Source organism: Xiphias gladius, chromosome 19 (assembly GCF_016859285.1).
Source record: "Xiphias gladius isolate SHS-SW01 ecotype Sanya breed wild chromosome 19, ASM1685928v1, whole genome shotgun sequence".
Lineage (NCBI taxonomy): Eukaryota > Metazoa > Chordata > Actinopteri > Istiophoriformes > Xiphiidae > Xiphias > Xiphias gladius.
The window spans coordinates 9375267-9395125 of record NC_053418.1 but is presented as its reverse complement, the minus strand read 5'-3'; the positions used below and the strand labels follow the sequence as shown (position 1 = coordinate 9395125).

General features: G+C 38.8%; 1 protein-coding gene across 3 annotated transcripts; it reads left to right on the top strand.

Annotated features, from left to right (window-relative positions):
• The first annotated feature begins 917 nt into the window (after positions 1–917).
• kcnip3a (Kv channel interacting protein 3a, calsenilin) lies at positions 918–19801 on the top strand. 3 transcript variants are annotated; one of them, XM_040156363.1, is made up of 8 exons: positions 918–2539; positions 4255–4257; positions 14641–14765; positions 14884–14953; positions 15815–15993; positions 16300–16404; positions 16520–16582; positions 18632–19801. In XM_040156363.1, exons 1-8 carry the CDS (start codon positions 2434–2436, stop codon positions 18677–18679), a joined length of 699 nt encoding a protein of 232 aa, XP_040012297.1. In that variant the 5' UTR covers positions 918–2433; the 3' UTR covers positions 18680–19801. The 3 variants fall into 3 exon arrangements, with proteins under 3 accessions (XP_040012297.1, XP_040012298.1, XP_040012300.1); XM_040156364.1 differs by lacking the exon at positions 4255–4257; XM_040156366.1 differs by lacking the exons at positions 918–2539; positions 4255–4257 and adding an exon at positions 10242–10662.
• The last annotated feature ends 58 nt before the right edge of the window (positions 19802–19859 follow it).

Sequence of the window (19859 nt, the reverse complement as noted above, 5' to 3'; positions counted from 1 at the left end):
GGATTACTGAGTAGACGTCCAGGGCCCCTACACCAGAAACCTCTGTATGAAGCAACTGCCAACATTTCTTGTTGGACAGTAAATCATATGGCTGTGAAGAAAGGAGCACAAAGTGACACAAAATGAGAAGCTAAAGGATACACAAAATTAGACGCAAGCTGAGACGGAGACTGATTAAAATGGCACACAAAACATCTAAAAAGAGACACAAAATGACCACAAAGAGACACAAAACAACTAAAATAAAAAAGATGCAAAATGACCACCAAGAGATCACCACAAAAAGACACAAAACAACTACTATGAGACACAAAACTGTTTCAGTTCACTGTCTGTTTCGGTCTCGTTGTCTTGTTCCTATGTAGTCCGTGTGGGTGCCTTTTACATGTCTGTATCTAGGGGCCCATTGTCTCATGATCTGTTCATGGCTTTAGGATATTTGGAGTTACAAATAGCAGTTATTTAATGATATTATTTCATATTAGAACATTTAAAGGTGTTAATTTTGCATTCATTACATTACTATTACTATTACTGTTACTATCAATCATTGCCAATAACCAGGGCTTTAAATTTGAGTCGTAACACATTTTGACTCATTGTACAAATGGGTCCCCCTTTTTTAAACCTGTGCTTTAGTCCCCCCCATTCAAAAATTACTAAACCCACTGCTGGATCTAGGAGAAGACAAAAACATGAAGAGGTGGATGTGATGGAGAAAGAAGGGACAGTTTGTAGAGGAAAGAGGAAGCCGAGTAGAGGGGGAGAGATAGTCTGCGGTTGGCCAAAGTTAAGGAATGACAGAGGAGGGGGAGGGCGGAGGAAGAGGAGGTGGCAAAAGCAAATCGGATGGACAAATGAAGAAAAAGGAGGAGTGCAGTGGCGGAAGGAGAGACCACAAGAAGGACAAGAGGGGTGGAAGGTTTAAGGTGGACAGGGCACTTCAGTTTTAAACCTCAGCTGGAGCAAATGCTGACTGACTGGGGGGGGGACTTGCAAGTAGAATCAGCAACAGATATATTCAGAAAACTGGAGAGAGCGGGGAGTGATGGAAAAGTATGTGCGGAGGAGGTAGACACCGGGGGAGGAGGTTTCGTTCCCCACACTTCCACTCAGTTTCTCAGGATTTCCCTCCCTGGACGCTGCTGCTGCTGCTGCCGCTCTAAGTGCCTTCTCTGCAGGGCCATACTCTTCCATATCTGGACCTGGATTTGGACAAACAGTGAAGTGGACTGAATCAGGCAGGACAAGAACGCTGAACCCAAATTTAACTGTTTATAAGTCTGTCCTGAAGGGTGTTTGGTGGCCCAAAGGATTACCAACAGTTGTGATAGAAATATAGCAGGAGAAGGCAGAAAAGGGGCTGATTTAAAACATCACAAGTCCCATAAGTAAATGCCTGATCTTTTTTTTGTTTTTTGTTTTTGTTTACTTTTTTGGATTATTTGGACAGTACAGCCTTGTTCTACCGAGTTTCCACTTTGCACGAAATTCAGCTTTTTTGTATCTTGCCTGGCAGGTCTGTTTTACTGTTTTAGAAGATTATCTCATCCTGAATATTGTTGATATGAATATCACCTCCTGCAGATGCAGCTGAGACCAGATAGTCAGATTGTCTTCAGCTTGCAGATAAAGAGTATTTACAGTATGTTCTAGAGCTGAGGTTTCAGAAATTGCTCGCGTGGTTGGCGCACATAATGGGGTAATTTATTTATAATTGCCAGTGTTACTTTGCCATTTAATGGCATGGAAGATGAGGTTCTGTTCTCTGATGACCTGTATTTCATAAGTTGGTTGCATTCACCTGGACTTTCTACCAACTAATGGGAGCAAAATTGTGAAAATGGACTCCCAGGCTGTACCGAATACTTTGCTTTTCTCAAACAACAACTTCATCTAAAACCAAGATGTGACTTATGGGTGTAAACTATGACGTAGGGACTGATAATATCTGTTTGGATTAAGAGGATGAGCAATATCTTCTGTCTTTGCCAGCCCAAGATCCTCCAAGTGCTTGCAAGAGGAAAGTCTAGAAAGTGACTCTAAACATCTCCTTTAATGCACTGTAATAAATGGCTCATGACACAACCACCGTTTTCCCTCATGGTTCCAGAGAGGAAGGTTTTCCATATATGTCGACTTCAACATATTTTCCATTTCAGCATCAGTGTTGACATTAGAGCAGCGTCCATCCAGCTCGCTGGCCTGGCTCTCAAGCTGTGTCCCGGGCCTGGAAACAAACCCATGCTATCACCCACCCCCCAGACTGATTTCTGTCACATCCCTTATTCCTCTCTGTTGAAAAACACTTGTTGTTGACTAGCCTGGCCCAGCATTACTCAGGCCGGCCCGAGCTTCCTTTCCTCTCTCCCTGAGACCAAGCCTTCCAGTGCAGGCTTTGTGTCCTGAGTGGGCTCCCCCTGTCCTGGAGTCATGGGAATTCAGGGCATGGAGCTGTTTGCCATCGGAGTGGTCATCATCCTTTTCATGGCAGTTCTCAAGCAGTTTGGCATCCTGGAGCCCATGTCCACTTTTGAAGGTAAGGGCCCACCTGAGGCCCCTCTACTGGCTAACAGTTACCTGCTACTGGCTAACAGTTGGTGCTACGGTTATGTACTGCATTTACTTATGATGACTCACTGATGCAGGGGGTCATTTAAGCACTGTATAAACGTTTAATAAATGGTTTATAACACACTATAATTTAGCCGACCTGGGGCAACAGTTACTTTTGTCACACAATGACACAGATGTTGACCAATGAGACTGGCTGGTATCAGAGGGTAGGGACAAAGAGCTATATGGTCTTTCAGGTTGGAGGACTTGTTGGGATTAATGTATATTGTCCCTGTAAAAAGAAATGAATAAAATAAATAAATAGTGGAAAGGTGGTTTATGAAGCTGTCCATGTAATCACAATGCCCCCAGTTTTATTCCGACTACTACGTAATCAAGCAAAAATTTAATCAAGTATACAGACAAACAAACAAAAAAATAAGATAGATATAAAATACATAAAATTAGTTTTAATATATTTTTTGATATTTGTAAACACAATATTAATTCCCGACTGTCAGCAAATCTATGCAAGGCATCAGAATGGAAAAAGGTTAATGGGATGTTTTATTTTGCCTACTAAGGGTTATACCATAAAACATTGATGGGCCAATAGACTTTGTACATTTGGGACTGTAAAAGAGACATCAGACACTGCTCTTTGCATGATGCAGTTCCCTTTGATTAGAGTTTTGGGCTGAAGGCCAACCAGTCAGAGTGGCCTACAGTCAGTTTGCCAAGACAATTACAGCAGGAAGGCTCCAGTCGGCACATTAGTGCCTCTCATATGGCCCAACATCGTAAGTAATAAATTCAACAAAAACACCAGTAATGCCCTTTCATTATTTATCACTCCTCTCAATCTCTCCAATCTTCAGATCTTCCAATAGTGCCCCCGCCCTCCTCCTCCCCCTCCTCCTGGTGTGGCAGGGCCTACACCCTGGTTTAGCATTACTTCACATCAATTATACATGCAGTATCGAACAGGCTTTCTCTGAGGCCGCCTAAATATGGAACCTGGAGTACTCCTCCAGGACCCTGAAGGACACTGGCCATCCCTCAGTCGCTTAAAAATTTCTCCTCATGTATCTTCATCCTCATTTCTGCCACTTCATTACTTCATCATCTCCCACTGGGACTAACTTACCAACTGCAGTGTCATTAACTGACCTGCTGCAGCAACTTTTCATTTTTTTTAATCATGTTTAACTACCTGAGAGCAGATATTGTGTGTTGAAATCGTCTTTTGCCTTTCTTTACATGTTCACCTGTCTTCATGTTGGGAAATTTCAAAAGCCCAGATGTTGTGCTCTTTGTTGACTGGCCTTGGGTAGAAAAAAGGTTCCAAATAGCAGCCAGTGGTGGATAGTAACTAAATACATTTACTCAAGTACTGTACTTAAGTACAATTTTGAGGTAGTCGTACTTACTTATACTTATCCTTCACTACATTTCTGAAGGAAATATTGTACTTTTTACTCCACTACATTCAGCAGCTGGCGTTAATAACATATGATCGGTTTATAAAGTACAATATATTTATATACTGTGGGTCAAACTAGTGGTTCCCAATCTTTTGGGCTTGTAAACTGTCACAAAAATGTCAGGTGTATACATAGCTGTCGCGTCATAAACATGTTTCAGATATGCATTGTTAGCTGTTCCATAAAAGACACATTTCCACTCTAAACTTATCAGATGGTTTCATTTAAATAACTGTTCAAGGCCAAGATAGGTCAATGTATTCAATCATTCGTAAAAAAGCAAAGATTAGAGAGTCTCAGATTTACTTTGTGACCCTTTACAGGGAACCAATCCCTAGCTCGGGAATCGTTAACTATATATAAATACGTTAAAACTAGCTCCATCTTGAGCAGCTACAACATTAAAATGCTGCTCAATATTAACAATACAGTCATATATAATACTACATACAGTAGCATGAAAAAGTGTGGTCAATCCCTGGTCAAAATTTAAGTATCCGTGAACAGTTAAGTGAGTAGAAGATGACCTCTTTTCCAGAAAGCATTAAGGTAAAGATGAGACATTTCTTTAATATTTTAAATATTTTAAGTTGCAAAATAACAAAAGATGAGGAAGGGGCTGGAAACAAAAGTTTAGGCACCCTGCATCGTCAATACTTAGTAACACCCCCTTTGGCAAGTATCACAGCTTGCAATGCTTTTTGTAGAGTCTTTCAGGTCTTTTGGGGGGGGGGGTTAACCCATTCTTCCTTGAAGGTGGCTTCTAGTTATATGAGATTCTTGGACTGTCTTGGATGCACTGCTCTTCTGAGGTCTCTCCACAGTTTTTTCGATGATGTTTAGGTCGGGGGACTGTGAGGGCTGCAGAAAAACCATAAAAATGTCACCTCTTGAGGTAGCCCCGTTGCTGATTTCTACGTGTGTTTATGATTTTTATCCCGTGGTAGAAGCCGTCCTCTTTTCAACTTCAGCTTTTTTACAGACGTTGTGATGTCTGCTCCTAGAATTTTCTGGTATTTTATTGAATCCAATCTTCCTCTATGAGTGAAACACAAGTCCAAAGCATGATCGATCCACCCCCATGCTTTACAGTTGGGAGAGGTGTTATTTTCATGAAATTCTGCACCCTTTTTTTCTATAAAAATAGCTTTGCTCATTGTGGCCAAAAAGTTCTATTTTAACTTAATCAGTCCAAAGGACATGTTTCCAGAATGCATCAGGATGGTTAAGATGTTCCTTTGCAAACTTCTGATGCTGAATTTTGTGGTGAGGACGCAGGAAAGATGTCTTCCTGATGACTGTTCTATGAAGGTCATATTTGTGCAGGGTTCCCTGCACAGTAGAGCTGTGCACCACCACCCCAGAGACTGCTGAATCCTCCTGAAGGTCTTTTTCAGTAACACGGGGGTTTTGATTTGCCTCTCTAGCAATGCTACCAGCCGTTCTCTCTGAACGTTTTTTTTGGTCTACCATCTACAGTTTGCTAGTTTGTAAACTTTAACTTATGATTACTCTTTCTTTTTGCAAATGTACTTTGTCATTTAACATGTGGATTTTGAGGTTATTCTTCACTACTGTATATAATTTTGTGAGTGATTCACTTGCACTTACCACTGAGGACACTGAGGTCATGTCCTGAGAATTTTGGAGGGTGTAATGACATCAAGAAGAGTTGTCATTTTACAATTAGGCCTGTAGCTCGTAGTTATTTACATTTTGAACTAATCTGCCAGATATTTTCTCAATTAATAAATAAATCATTTGGTCTACAAAATATGTTTTAAAAATGCCCAGCAAAGTTTCCTAGAGCCCAAAATTGCTTCTTTACATTGCTTTTTTTGTCTGACCAACAGTCCAAAACTGAAGGAAAAGCAGGAAATATTCACATTTAAGAAGCTGGAAACATAAAATGTTAGACATTTCTACTTGAAAATGACTTAAAAAATTAATCTATTATCAAAATAGTTGCCAGTTAATTTTCTGTTCGTTAGTCTACTAATTGTTTCGGCTCTATCTACAATGATACACAAAGTCCAAGTTTTTCAGGTGATTCTAATCTTAACACATAATTTGTGAGAGAATGAAATAAATTGAAATGAAAGGATTTATTATTCTCCTCCAGAACTATCCACTGTAACACTGTAGGGAAGGATTTAAAACACCTTTGTAGAGACTTAACCTGTACAGAAAAATCTAACGCAACTGTTTAGTGAATAACAGTTGTGTGTGTGTGTGTGCGTGTGTGTGTGTGTGTGTGTGTGTGTGTGTGTGCGTGTGTGTGTGTGTGTTTGTGGGTGTGTCTTTTAGGTAAAATACAGTAACAACCCCTGAAAATGTTGTTTTTGCTGACCTCCAGTGGTTTAACATCTCACCTTCTTCTCAATCTCTGTTTTTCAGCTTGGTGTTAAGTTGATCTTTAAAAACTCAAACCATATAACTCTGGTTTGAGTTCTGACCAGTGGTCATTGTTTCATATCATCTCCCTCCTCCTCTCCGTATTTCATGCCTTTCAGGCACATATTTCTTTTAACAATACTGTGTTTTGAAAATATTTTTACTAGTCTCCTAGAGATAAAAAAATAATATACTCAAGAAAAAAAGTGCGACTTCAAGAGAAAAATGTATATTCTCTGTCGCACCATAAACTATTAAACCATGATTCTTTTTAATATACTAATAGTCATTTGGTCTATGAAATTCTTGAAACATGCCTTGTTCTGTTCAAATAGTTGTTTACATCCCCAGTAGCCATTGCACCAATGATATTAATGACATGCGAACAAATCTATCTCTACAGTGACAATACAACCCTCTGTCTCTTTCTATTGCTGTTTCTGTAGTACATTTAAACTTTTATGAAATAATATGGCAACACCACATTTCTTAGTTGAAAAGGAACCATGGACTACTGTTGTCACTTTTCGGTTTCACCACTTCTTTTATCTGTCTGTCTTTCTATCAGTCAATTTATTTCACTTCAAATCTTTGTTGTCCCACAAGAAAAAAATTTTTTATTTACATTGAGGCAGCATAATGACATAAAACATAAACACAATAAAAACACAAATGGAAAATTATATTCATATATTCTGTATTTTTCAATCAGGGAGAAGGATTAGATGTAATTTAAACAATATGTAAGTATTTTTTAATTTTTTGTATGTGGGGATAAACTATATCAGTCAAATAATTATTCAAGCAGAGAATTATTATCCATTTGATACTCTGCACCCAGATATTCCTTGTTTAGCAGCAGTACATTAGATGTTCTTCATCAATCAGCAGGCCAATAGGGTCTGATAGTTTATTTGTTGCATTATTTATATCATCAGCACTCAAGAAATGATCCTTTGTTGTTGCTCTACAAAAGAAATGCAAACCTTCACACTGCTTGTGTGTGTGCAGACTGGCGCATGTTTGTCCCACATATGTGTGTGTGTGTTTAAAGTCCAGTTAAATGATCTGATCTTAAATGAACCCGTTGGCCTTTGATTGTCATTTCAGTCTGGTGCTCTCTGCTCTGATGTTGATTTTGGCTTCAGTGCAGCTCAGTCCTATTTTGGGATGATATCAATGCCAGAGGTAGCTTTATCTTTGGAGATGCACGAGCCCTATTCTGAGGCTCTCCGATACCAATATCTGGTATTTCTACTCCACATTTGACTCTCATGCAGGATATTTTAGTGAGTAACATCAATGTACTGTGCAGAGAGATGGGAGAGAAATGAGTTGTTTCATTTGTTCCTCCATTATTTCCATGTTTGCTGGCTGGCTTTTGTATCATTTTTTATTTAAAATGTAGAGTTAATATTCTCCTAAAACACGCTAAGATTGAACATCAATCAAAGATAAATCAGTGAAAGGACATCAATGATGGACATTTACTCAAGTACAGTACTAAAGTACTATTTTGAGGTACTTTATTTGAGTATTTCTGTATTGTGCTACTTTATACTCCACTAAATTTATTCAATACCTTTAGTTACTAGTTACTTTCCAGATTCAGAGTAATTATGCAAAATACTGTATAATCTACTGATAAATTCTTAGGGAATTATTTAGATTATGATAAGACTTTGTTTGTCCCTGGATGAGAATGCACAAGCTACCCAGCAGTATGTAAATCACTAAAATTATCCAACTTTTACCAGCTGCGACATTAAAGTGATTAATACACATTAATGCATCAATCATTATAATCCAATGATATAATGTACATTATTCTGAAATAAGCCATTCTGCATGATGAGTACTTTTACTTTTGACTCTTTTTTTTTTAATGCTCATATTTTTCTACTTTTTCTTAGGTAGAATTTTGAATGCTTGACTTTTACCTGAGACAGATAACAGAGTATTTTTACACTGTGGTATTACTACTTCTACTTAAAGGGGCAATATGTAAGTATTTTGGTTTAAAACATTAACTACGATCGTCAACAGAATATTAAGAAACAGCAGTTTTGACGTCACGTCAAAGATGTCCATTTATTGTGGGGCAGTGATGTCTACTGAAGTTAGCATGCTAACCAGCTATACCCAGCCCGTGTTTTTTCGTGATGCCACTTTGTACCACAACAGGCGTAAGTGAGTCACTGTAGTGTCCAGTCTGCCCTCAGCCCAACATTAGAGGATAAAGAAGTAGTAACTGCGAGTGGGCTATAAACCTGTGTTGCAGCCATCTTCTCTCAGTGACATTCCTCCTCTCTTTCCTCAAGCTCAGCTGTTTATGCTGCTGCTGTGGCTGCTCTTCCTCTTCCTCGACCTCTCGTGGGTCATCTGCTACTCCTGCCACCACTACATCTTCCCTACATCTTCCCTTCCTTCTCTCTGTCTGGGCAGACTGGGTGTGAAATCGTCATCATCAGTCTTAACAGTAACTGAAGAAAACTACCAGTGAAATAGTCAGATTGCAAGGTAAACCTGTGTGGAAAAGCAGTATTTTACAATCCATGCAGGTTTGGCAACATGTCAACAACTGCCCTATGCTGAGGTTAGATTTATTCAAGCTATCGTTAGCTCCTCAGAGGGAGGTCCAGTAAAAGCTTTACGGATTTTTTGACAGTCCACCAGCCCACCAATGAGGCAGCCAACCAGGATTTGTCTTAGTATGCCAGTGGCCAGTGGATGGCCAGTCTGACTATGGCACATTTGAAGGGGAGGAGGAATGAGGGGACCAAAGAGTACATTTCCTTGTTTCTTATGATAAGGCTGGACACCCCAACTTTCTGGTAATATACTACCCCCAATTTTTTTTAAGTTCGACCGTTGGCTAATTCTTACACATTGCTCCTTTAAGTAAAAGATTGGGTACTTTTTCCACCACTGAAGGACAGTGCTCTTTTTTAGTAAAGATGAAAATATTTATCTATCTATCTATCAATCTATCTATCATAACTGTCTGTCTGTCTGTCTTTTTTTCTTTATTTTTTTCTTTCTTATTGGTACAGTTTGAGATTGAAATTAGTTTTGAACAAGTGTCACAGGGCCTGGGGGAGCGTTTGCTCAATGAGTATGAGTGTGTGACAGGACTCCTATGAGTTAATACAGTATTAAATCTGTGTTACAGACCCCAGGAGAGACAGGGGAACAATTAGAAAGTGGATCACAGAGCTGACTGGGAAAATGAGATTCTGGGTACCTGTTGCCCTTTGCCACCACCCTCCCTGGTTCCTTAAAGGCAAATTGTTTTCTATAAGTCACATTTAGCAAAAATAATTAAAATCCTTGCTAGTCCAGTCCATTCAAAGCTGCAGTATTCTGTGCCTTGATGTATTTAAACTCTCTTATGTAGCTGTTTTGATGAAAATAGGAGGAATGTGTGGCTCTCCTCTGGTTATTCAGGAGTTCACAGGTTAATTATCAGAAAGTAAGATGTGAGATGGAGGGAGGATATAGAGGAGTTCAGTCATTCAATCAGCGCTTGGATAAATGTTGGATGTCGTTTGGGTATTTGTTGAGAGTTTTGTCATCAACTGGAGGAATAATATACACTGGGGGATTCCCATACCAACTGCTTTTGCCAAAAAAAACAACAAAAACCCTATATGTCATGTGACAGCGTATGAGCTTGCTCTTCCTTTGCGTCGATTTCCCATGGATTAACGTATTGGTCCAGATTTTCGGAGGCGATTTTTTTCTCTCTCTCTGTCTCTCTCTCTCTCTTTGGAGGTATTTTCACAGCAACGATCTGATCCACTTGACCTTCATAAAAGACCGTCAGACCCTGCTTTTAGTCGTGGAGCATATCCTGAAAGATCCATTACAGCAGGAGAGAGTGCAGTGAAAAAAGGCAGTCAATTAAAAAGGTAGAAGGAGAGAGCTAAAAGGAGAAACAGAAACTGCAGGAAAAAATTGACAGAAAAAGATGCGTGATGAGTGAGTGACGGTGTTTCGGGAAGAAAGGACTGAAGGAAAGGACTGAAAGAAAGGTGTGCAGAAAGTTCAATAATGTAGTAGAAGATCAAAAGAAAGAAAAGGACCCTGGAAGGACAGATAGAAGAAGAGGGGAAGATGAGTGTGAGGTGGGAGACGGAGGGACTCCAGACCGTTGGCATCGTCTGCCTGGTGATCATGTTCCTCAAACTGATGCACCTGCTGGGCCTGATCGACATCACTGAGACCGGTGAGACAACCTGGGAGAGGGGCGATGAAGAGGAGGAGGAGGAGGAGGAGGAGGATGACATGGAGCGGGGAGGCTGGAGAGAAATTTTTTTACCAAATCCACTTGTAGATACATTTGTTAATGTTGTTTGATTCAAGTCCGGATAGTAATAAATCTTGAGAGGAGTAGAAGTAGTTGTGAGATGCTTTCAAAGATTAGACAAGTACAAAGGGTATAAATAATTAAGTCGTATTTTGTATATCTGGGTTTCAATTGCAAGATCATTTCAAAGGCTATTATGAAAAAACTAATTTGACTTTGAAGAATAGGGCTGGTAATATTCGACAATTTGTGATTGTCAGCAAATCCCAGGAATCGACCAAAACCAACAATGTGTTACTCCTTCTTTCACTACAACTTGACCAATAAGAACGCTAGAAATTCCGTTTACATCCAACTAATTTGCAATAGCTTTTGAAAGGAACATTATTGTGAACTGATTATGTTTTCTATTTGCATAATGAGGAATTGTTGTTAATAATGAATGTATCACTGACAACTATTTGTTTTCCGCCAAAATATCCAATCTTACAGTACAGTATCCACTTATGGCGACGGCACCATTCTTAAACTTTTCTATCATTACGTTTATACACTCACAGCATTTGTTAAGGTTAATGAAACTTGAAGGTCTTGTTTAATACAGAAAAAGTTCACAACATTCAACTAAAACCACGATCTTTCCCTTACCTTAACCAAAAAAGGATCCTTTGCTTTCTTGGCCCACCATCCACCCCAGTCACTGCCCAGAAAATCCCCTGTAGCGCTCCATTAATTAGAAAAACATTTTGAGTGATTATGTCTGTCATCACAACATAAGAGGGAAAAAAATATAGTAATATATAAATATAACTTCTAGGAGACATGATTGCCTTGACTTCCCCAGCCTGTCTGTAGAGCTTAACCCCAAGAGAACAAATTTGTAGAGATGTGACTCTTTACTAATGGGTCACAAATATTAAAAAATTACTCACTTATTCAAAAATTTTTCCTAAAACAGCTGACGGTTGTAGTTTTTAGCAAATGTCACTCAAATGGTGTAAACAGGGCCTTTGTTGGGGACTATTTTCAGCTGGGCAGGAATACACATTTGGTGCTCTTAACTAGTATTTAAAGCAACAGGAAATTATATCTGGGAATGACTCAAAATAATTTACAGTGCCCACGCTCATTATAATGAGGGAAACAGTCACTTCAGTGCAACAGTATTGCTCATTGATGTGTTTCAAATAGTTTTAAGACAACAAGGGAGCTCTGTGGCACGGAGGAATAAGATATATCAGACAAAATTTCTAAGTAGGATCAATTTATAGTTGGTTTTGTCTTTTTCATAGCACAAAAATTATAGATATGAACATATAGATATAGATAACATATAGATATAGAAAATGGAGACTATCACCCAACTTATACCTCAAAATCTGTAAAGTACTCATTATCTGAAGTACACTTAAACCATAAGACTTATTTTCTATCACTCTGAGCAGTTAGTGTTAAAGACATTAGTTTTTAATTATAAAACAGCTTTTGAAATCATTCTGCAATTGAATACCAGATAAACTAAATTATGTTGTGTTTTTTGGGAAAGATTCCTATAGAAACAACTTGTAGACGTACATATCATCAAGTCAGTTGTATGATTACAGAGTCGTGTGTGGATTCAAATACTATGCATTGACAATATAACACCATATCCATTAAATGTGGGTTTAATTACATTGAATGATGGTCTTTGGCTGTTGTGAAGTGGCTATATTTGTTTACTCAGGTCTGATATTGGCATTCGACCAATACACGATTTTAAAGGCTGAAACACGTAACATAAACACAGGTTTTTCATAAGGATCCCTTACATATAGGTACTGAGGGGGCATGGGGAGTGTCGGAATCAGCCCGCACTGTCAATTACTTGTCTCAGTGTACACACATTATTTCTAATGTTTTTCCACTGATCTAATAATCCCTCTAATATTAGCTGTTCTAGCCATTTGTTTTGAAATGTTTCGGCAAACTATCGTGATATTACATTCATTGAAAATCAGACGTGTTTCCGATGCACCGACTGTTACTGTACTGACGTGCAAGTTGCGGATATACTGTATTTACCAGTACGTCATTTGGGCAGAATGAGTGTACTTTAACGGCTCATTGGCTGTCTTCCACTGACAAACAATGGCATTAGTGTGCTTAGTGGCTAACTAATTTAGATACAGATAAACTGCAAGCATGTGTTTTATAGCAGCTGTCAGCACTGTAACCTACTGACGAAGGAGAAAATGATAGGGCCATTGTTCATTTATCCGAAGGAACTGTCTTACAGAAATAAATACAAATCAAGTTTTTCTCCGGGCCATAGCCAAGCGTTACACAACTCGGCTACTTTGCTGTTGAGTGCTCGGGAGGCTGTCGGGCTCATTTGTATTACGCAGAAGGAGAAGTGAGGGGACACGGTTAATTATCATTCAAGTAACGTGTGTTACACGTGAAAGTGAGCACCCTACAGTGAAGACACAGATCCACAAACACTGACTCCATTCTGTTCTGCAGCGGTCAGATGAGCTATGATGTATTCAGTGAACTCACAATGATTAGTTTGTTGCTAACAGTGGAGTCTCACTGGTGGACAAACTATACAATGGTGACATTGGTGATAATATACCTCCAGCACCTATCAGTGGCTTTCCATTACTTTAACTACTTCTTACTTATCAGCCGTTTTAAATGCCAGTACAGATTTATCTGCAATTAGCTTAAACTGGCCGATGAAATCGGCCCGCTGTATTGGTCGGGCTCTAGTCTGATACACTGGAGCTTTCAGAAAAATCTAAGTTTCCTTGTCTTAATTACGACTTGGGGGTGTAAGCAGCATGTTATATACTGGTTAGTCATTGTTTAGTCATCACCTATTAATTTGAGATCAAGCTATAATTTAGAATAGAGCAAAATAGGAGACCTACTTTGGATTTTACATTACAAAATGACATTATTTTACATCCCATTTTCTCAATGAGAGAATTGATCTGGTGAAGAGGGTCAGAGGTCGTCTCCTGCTGTCTTCTTCTCAGTATTACATAAAAGTGGATCATCTCCCACCTTCAATGCTCTCTTTGTTGGTTTTGGTTTATGTTTCAAGTAATTATAATTCACTGCTCTGCTGGATGTTTTATCAGAATAACTTTTCCTCTGGATCTCTCTGCGGCCATCATCTAATCCTCTCAGTGTCCGATCTGACTTGACTTGTTATCTTTGTTTTCTTTTGTTTTTTCTTCCTCTTACTATCACTCTCCCGCTGTTCTCCATTTACTCTCTTTCACTCCATCTTGGTGTCAACACCCCTCTTCCTCTTTTGTTCTCTCTGTCTAAAGATGGTGAGTATGGTAATGGTAGAAACCCAAACTTCGAGAAAACTTCCCTCCTTTTTTGAACGTTTTCTTTTTCCCAGTCATGTAGTGCTTTCTCTTAGCGTGTGAGAACTGGTAACCACTAACGCAGTGACCCTTAATTATGCATTTGTGATTTGCTCTGTGAGTAAAAAAGTGTCTTTGATTGAATTTCTCAAATTTTGAGTTTTTGCAGCGGCTTTTTTGGAATGAACAGAACTTATTTGGTGACATTTCCGCCATAAAGAAAGTACGTCCTCTTCTTTTTTACTGGTTTGCCTGCCCTCTGCTCCTCTGCAGTTTTTTTTGCCAAGTCTCTCTTTGAAACTCACACATTTTCCTCACCTCCTCCATAACAAATGCCTCCCTGTTGAATGTGTGATGCCACCCCACCCCGAATGTTGACCTGCATCCACACACTCAATGTCTGCCCCATCCTCCCTCTTTTCCTCTTTTTCCTCTTCATCTTTCCCTCTCTACATCCCTTCTCTCTCTTTCTTTCTTCCCTCTCTTCCTGTCTGTCTATCCACCCCTTTCTCTCTCTCTCTTTCTCCCACAGACAGCAGCGACAGTGATTTGGAGCTGTCAACGGTGCGTCACCAGCCGGAGGGGCTGGACCAGCTGCAGGCTCAGACCAAGTTCACCAGGAAGGAGCTTCAGTCTCTCTATCGAGGGTTCAAGAATGTATGTCTGGCTGCCAGCTGCTGAGGCGGTCTTAATTGCTTTACCACTATTATTATGCTTTATATAGACTTGAATTATTCTAATATATATATAATTTTTTTCTTCCTCTCTTGAGCAGGAGTGTCCCAGTGGGCTGGTTGATGAGGAGACATTCAAGTCCATCTATTCTCAGTTCTTTCCCCAAGGAGGTTAGATGATAAAACAATCTCTCCTCTCCTGTTCTATCTTGTTAGAGATTGTATGAAAATGATTAGGGGATGGGTCACTTCAGAAAAGGTGGAAGGTTGTGTATTTTTTCCTCTTTCTTTTTTTTCTGAAGGGAGGGTGGTCTGAAATGTTTGGGATGGTCTCTGATTCCCAGATTTACAATTTATTTCATAAGTTTCTTGCAAGATTTACTGTAAAACAGGATTGAATAGATTCATCAAAGTAGTTATGTTAAAAATATGTTGGATCGTGACAATGGTGGAGGAAGTAAATAGATTCTTTACTAAAAGTACATTGAATTTAACTGAGATGTAGGATTTGAATATTATCTCTCTAAAGAGCAAACCATTTTTTTTTCTCTAGCCAACAGTCACATTCACTTTATTCTCCATTATAATAGAACTGTGGTGAAGTTATATGAATTATATAGAGTTAACTTGTAAAATGTATAATGCGTTTTCAGCACAACCTTTTCTAGTGATGGATAAGGTGAAAATATTATGGTGCTGAAGCCCCCTTTGCCCTGTTAAGTGACAGTAGCAAAAATTGTTCATTCAGACAGCAGCTGGAATAAAGAAGATGCACCATTTTGTATGTTAACCATGATTTTGGAAGTTTCTAATTCCACTCCTAATCTGGAGCAGGCTGTGTAAAAATAATAGTTCCATTAACATATCAAGCTCAAGGTCAGAGTTTAGTTGAAAAATTAGAGGGGAAGGCCAATATTCTTTGACAAGGGGAAAGCAAATATTAAGAATGCTGGGGAGTCATACAGAAGGTCCAAGCCTCCTTCCCAAAGTACAGTATACTAAATCCACGACCCTGACTCCTTTTGTCCACAGATGCAACCACCTACGCTCACTTCCTGTTCAACGCATTTGACATAGACAGAAACGGTTCAATCCGCTTTGAGGACTTTGTCGTCGGCCTGTCGGTGTTGCTCAGAGGTTCAGTCACTGAGAAGCTCAACTGGGCCTTTAACCTCTACGACATTAATAAGGATGGCTACATCACCAAAGAGGTAACAGTATGTGTGGGCCATGTCAGGAGTCAGTATCATAGACAATATATGGCTTAAAAAAACACTCGCACACCCTTTGTGGCAGCTATGTCAAAAATCTTCATAGCTCTCAAACTAAGGTATATAAAATGTATGACTTTAGCATCGGTAGCAAAAAGTTTCAAACCAAACCCAGCCCTACTGAGCAGTTGGTGCCACATCGGTTGTTTCTTCACCCGTGTGTCATGTACGAAATGTACAGTGGGTGAAAAAACAGTAAATGGTTGTTTAAACTCTTTCAATTTGCTTCTGTCCTCTTGTCTTCAGGAGATGCTGGCGATTATGAAGTCAATCTATGACATGATGGGGAGATACACCTACCCCTGTGTGCGAGATGAAGCCCCTTCCGAACATGTGGACAAGTTCTTCCAGGTTCTGAATGCACACAAATAGAAAACACACAAGTGTACAGTCAAGTACCCAAAAAATGCTTTCACTAACGTGTCCTTTCTCTCTGTTGTTTCTTTTTTCTTCTTTTTCCCCACAGAAAATGGACAAAAATCGAGATGGTGTAGTGACCATTGAAGAGTTCATTGAGACCTGTCAGAAGGTGACTCACACTTTTTCACCCACTCCCGCACACAAACAGATAGGCACAGTTACTCATCAACAGAATTAGTGTACAACAGGTCACCGACCCTGGTTCAGTATCAGAGATAACAAAATCACTGATTATTGAGGCACCGACTAAGATTATCCACCTTCATGTTTCCCATCTCCCTCCTGAATCATATCCAGGCCCTTCCTCTTCCTATTATATGCTATTATGTGCCTGTTGCATGTATGCTTATATTTTAAATCAAATTCACCTTTAATCCTGTTATCTTCTTCTCTGTTTCCCACCACCTCTCATTCACATGATCACTGTCTGGTTTCACAAATTTCATTTCATGCAATCATTCTAGACACACATAGGCTCATATTATTGTCAGAGTAATAAGGCTGGGATACTTCTACCCCTTACTATCAGGTGCTTGTAATTTTCAGGTTTGTCTTGCTTTACTGATCTCTCTTTTGAACTCGTCATGGCCAAAACTGCAGCACAATTTATATCACACAAACCAATGCAAAACCAACACTCACAGAAGGAAGAAGAGTAAGAAAAGGCATAAAAACACAAAAGTCATTAGCTGTAGTGGTTAACCTCTTTAGGATAGGAGATGCATGCCTAAAATACAAACGCAAGGTGCTTTACAGACAGAACCACCAACAGTATAGCGAAAGACAGATGTGCTGTATGTACACCACCCCCGAGAACAGAATATTTACCTGTTTCTGGGTCTTACAGACACTTGCACTTGACGTTACCATCAGGCAGACATGTCCCGTGTTTATCAAATTAAAATTTTGGTCTTAAGTGGAAAGATAAAATTAAAAATCCTTCACTTGTAGTCCTACAGAAACAGAGCCGAGCACATCACTGTTTTCATAATAATAATAGCAATAATAATAATAATAATGATGATAATGAATAACGCTTTAGTTGATGCTCACAATTAAGAACAAAATACTTTTCTTCTTATTTGCATTTGAACATTTGATAAGATGTTACAGCACTTTTTTTGTGGCATTTATCAGGGGGTGCAAACAAACATCAGCAGAATTTTGTTTCTATTTCAGTCGCTTTCCTATTATGTCATCCATATTTATACATTTATAAATATATTAAATTGTTGTTGATTTCTCATGTTAATTATTTGCCGAGATTTGAAGATTTCACACAAATAAAATGAACTTGAAATGAAAAAAATCCTAATTTTAGATGGTCTTGCAGAATAACATACCACTGAATAAACTGTAAGGATTGTTTTAAAAGAATGTGCAATACAGTAGATGTAGGGTCAGTCTATACTTCTGAACAGTCTATATATCTGATTATTTTGGCTATTCCTTCTTTGAGCGTACATGTGATCGATCATGTAATCACTTGAGAGTTCGTCTTAAAAGTGACTTTTACACTTCTTTCTAAGTTGGTGTAAGTTGTGTGTAAGAAGCATTTTCCTGCTGTAGCTGGATGAGATGAGGCTAATTTTAACTATAAGGCTGTGACTAATTAGTATTTTCATTATGGATTAATCTGGTGATCATTTTCTCAATTGATTTGTAAAAGTATTGTATTTGTAAAAATTTAGAAAATAGTGACTTCCTAAGAATTTATTGGGAAGCTAAACCATTGAAAAATAAAGCGTTACCCACTTAATGTATGTGCTATTCTTCCATACCAAGAAGATTTAAATATCTAGGCCAACTGTTACAACTAGACACCAGTAAGCAAACAACAGGACGTGGTGGAAGATTTATATCCATAATTATTGATATTGCATTAATCACTTTTGTCTCAAAAGACTTGCAAAAAAAGTGCAAGTTTTTTAATGTGTCTGATCCAAGCCTTTTTTGTGTTCCACATGCCAGTTAGTGCATGTATTTGTGCACATATTAAGCATATTAAAATCTTTTCAGTTTCAAAAGAAACAACATTGTCACTTTGGCCACTTGATAAAAACCCAAGTATTACATCTAAACTTTTAGATGAACCTGAAATATGTTTACTTCAGACTTCTGGTGACATGTGTTTTTATCTTTTATCTTTTTTTTCCAGGACGAGAACATCATGAACTCAATGCAGCTGTTTGAGAATGTGATATAAGGAATCAAGATGTTCTCAGTTTCTTTCCTCCATTAGCCCACGTGTGCAACTCGCACACAAGCACAGCACACCCATGCACTTCATCCACAACTCAAACTCCGTACTTCAACATGACATCCTGTCACATAATATACTGTAGGTACTGTAAAGAAACAGGAACTACAAGTTTTTTTTCTATTTCTCGCCACGCTCTTCTAGCTGTATCTTGCAACTGCTTCTGGCTTAAAAGGACTGTTACAGACAGAAGAAAAGCTTCCTGGGTGAACTTTCTGTCTATTCAGTGTGTGTTTTCATGTCCTCAACGAGGCTCAACAACCACCAAGGAGTGAAGAGGCTTACAATAATCCACTGAACTGAGCACACAAGGACACTAGCTTTGACACCAATAAACCTTGTTTGAATCTCTGACACACACACACACACACGCACGCACGCACGCACGCACGCACGCACGCACACACACACACACACACACACTGTTTCTCTTTCATACACAATCAATACACACAGACCTGCTCAAAAGTTTTTCAACCACTGGATGAAGTGAGCAAAGAGCAGCACACAAAAAAATAATCGCAGCACACAAAAAACAGAAATGAACTAAAGCATGTTTGTCATCAAATATGTGATGTGGAGTTAGCTTGCACTACAATTTTATGACTATGTATTATATGCGCCAGAAATAAAGGCACTGTAGATACCTGCACCTGATAAACCACTGATGGAAACCAGTGTGTATGTACTGTATATATGTATAGTGAATAGTTATATATCCTACGTTGTATTAAGCTCCTCTGTACTGCAGTGGTTGATGGAATAGGGCCAGAACTGAATATTTGTTTAAGGAATCTCTATGTTAATCAGTTAAACATCATGTTTAGTAACAGTTCTTCACAGAATTCAAATGGATTATTCAAAGATTTCTCTTTTTTTGTATTTTTGGAAGATTGTGTTTAGCTGGTCAGATTGGGACAATGAGCCTGTACAGTACTGTGAAGATACAAATGGACTGTTAAAAGTGAGTTCTTTTATGCTGAATCAAGGTTTCTCAGTATCTACGAGCATGCTGACTCAAGTTGCCACGGTATTATGTACTGAGCGGTAGGAACTTTGTAATGTCGGTTAATTAAAGATGCTGTCAACAGCTGCGACTTCTCATTTTTGATTCCTTCTCTTCACT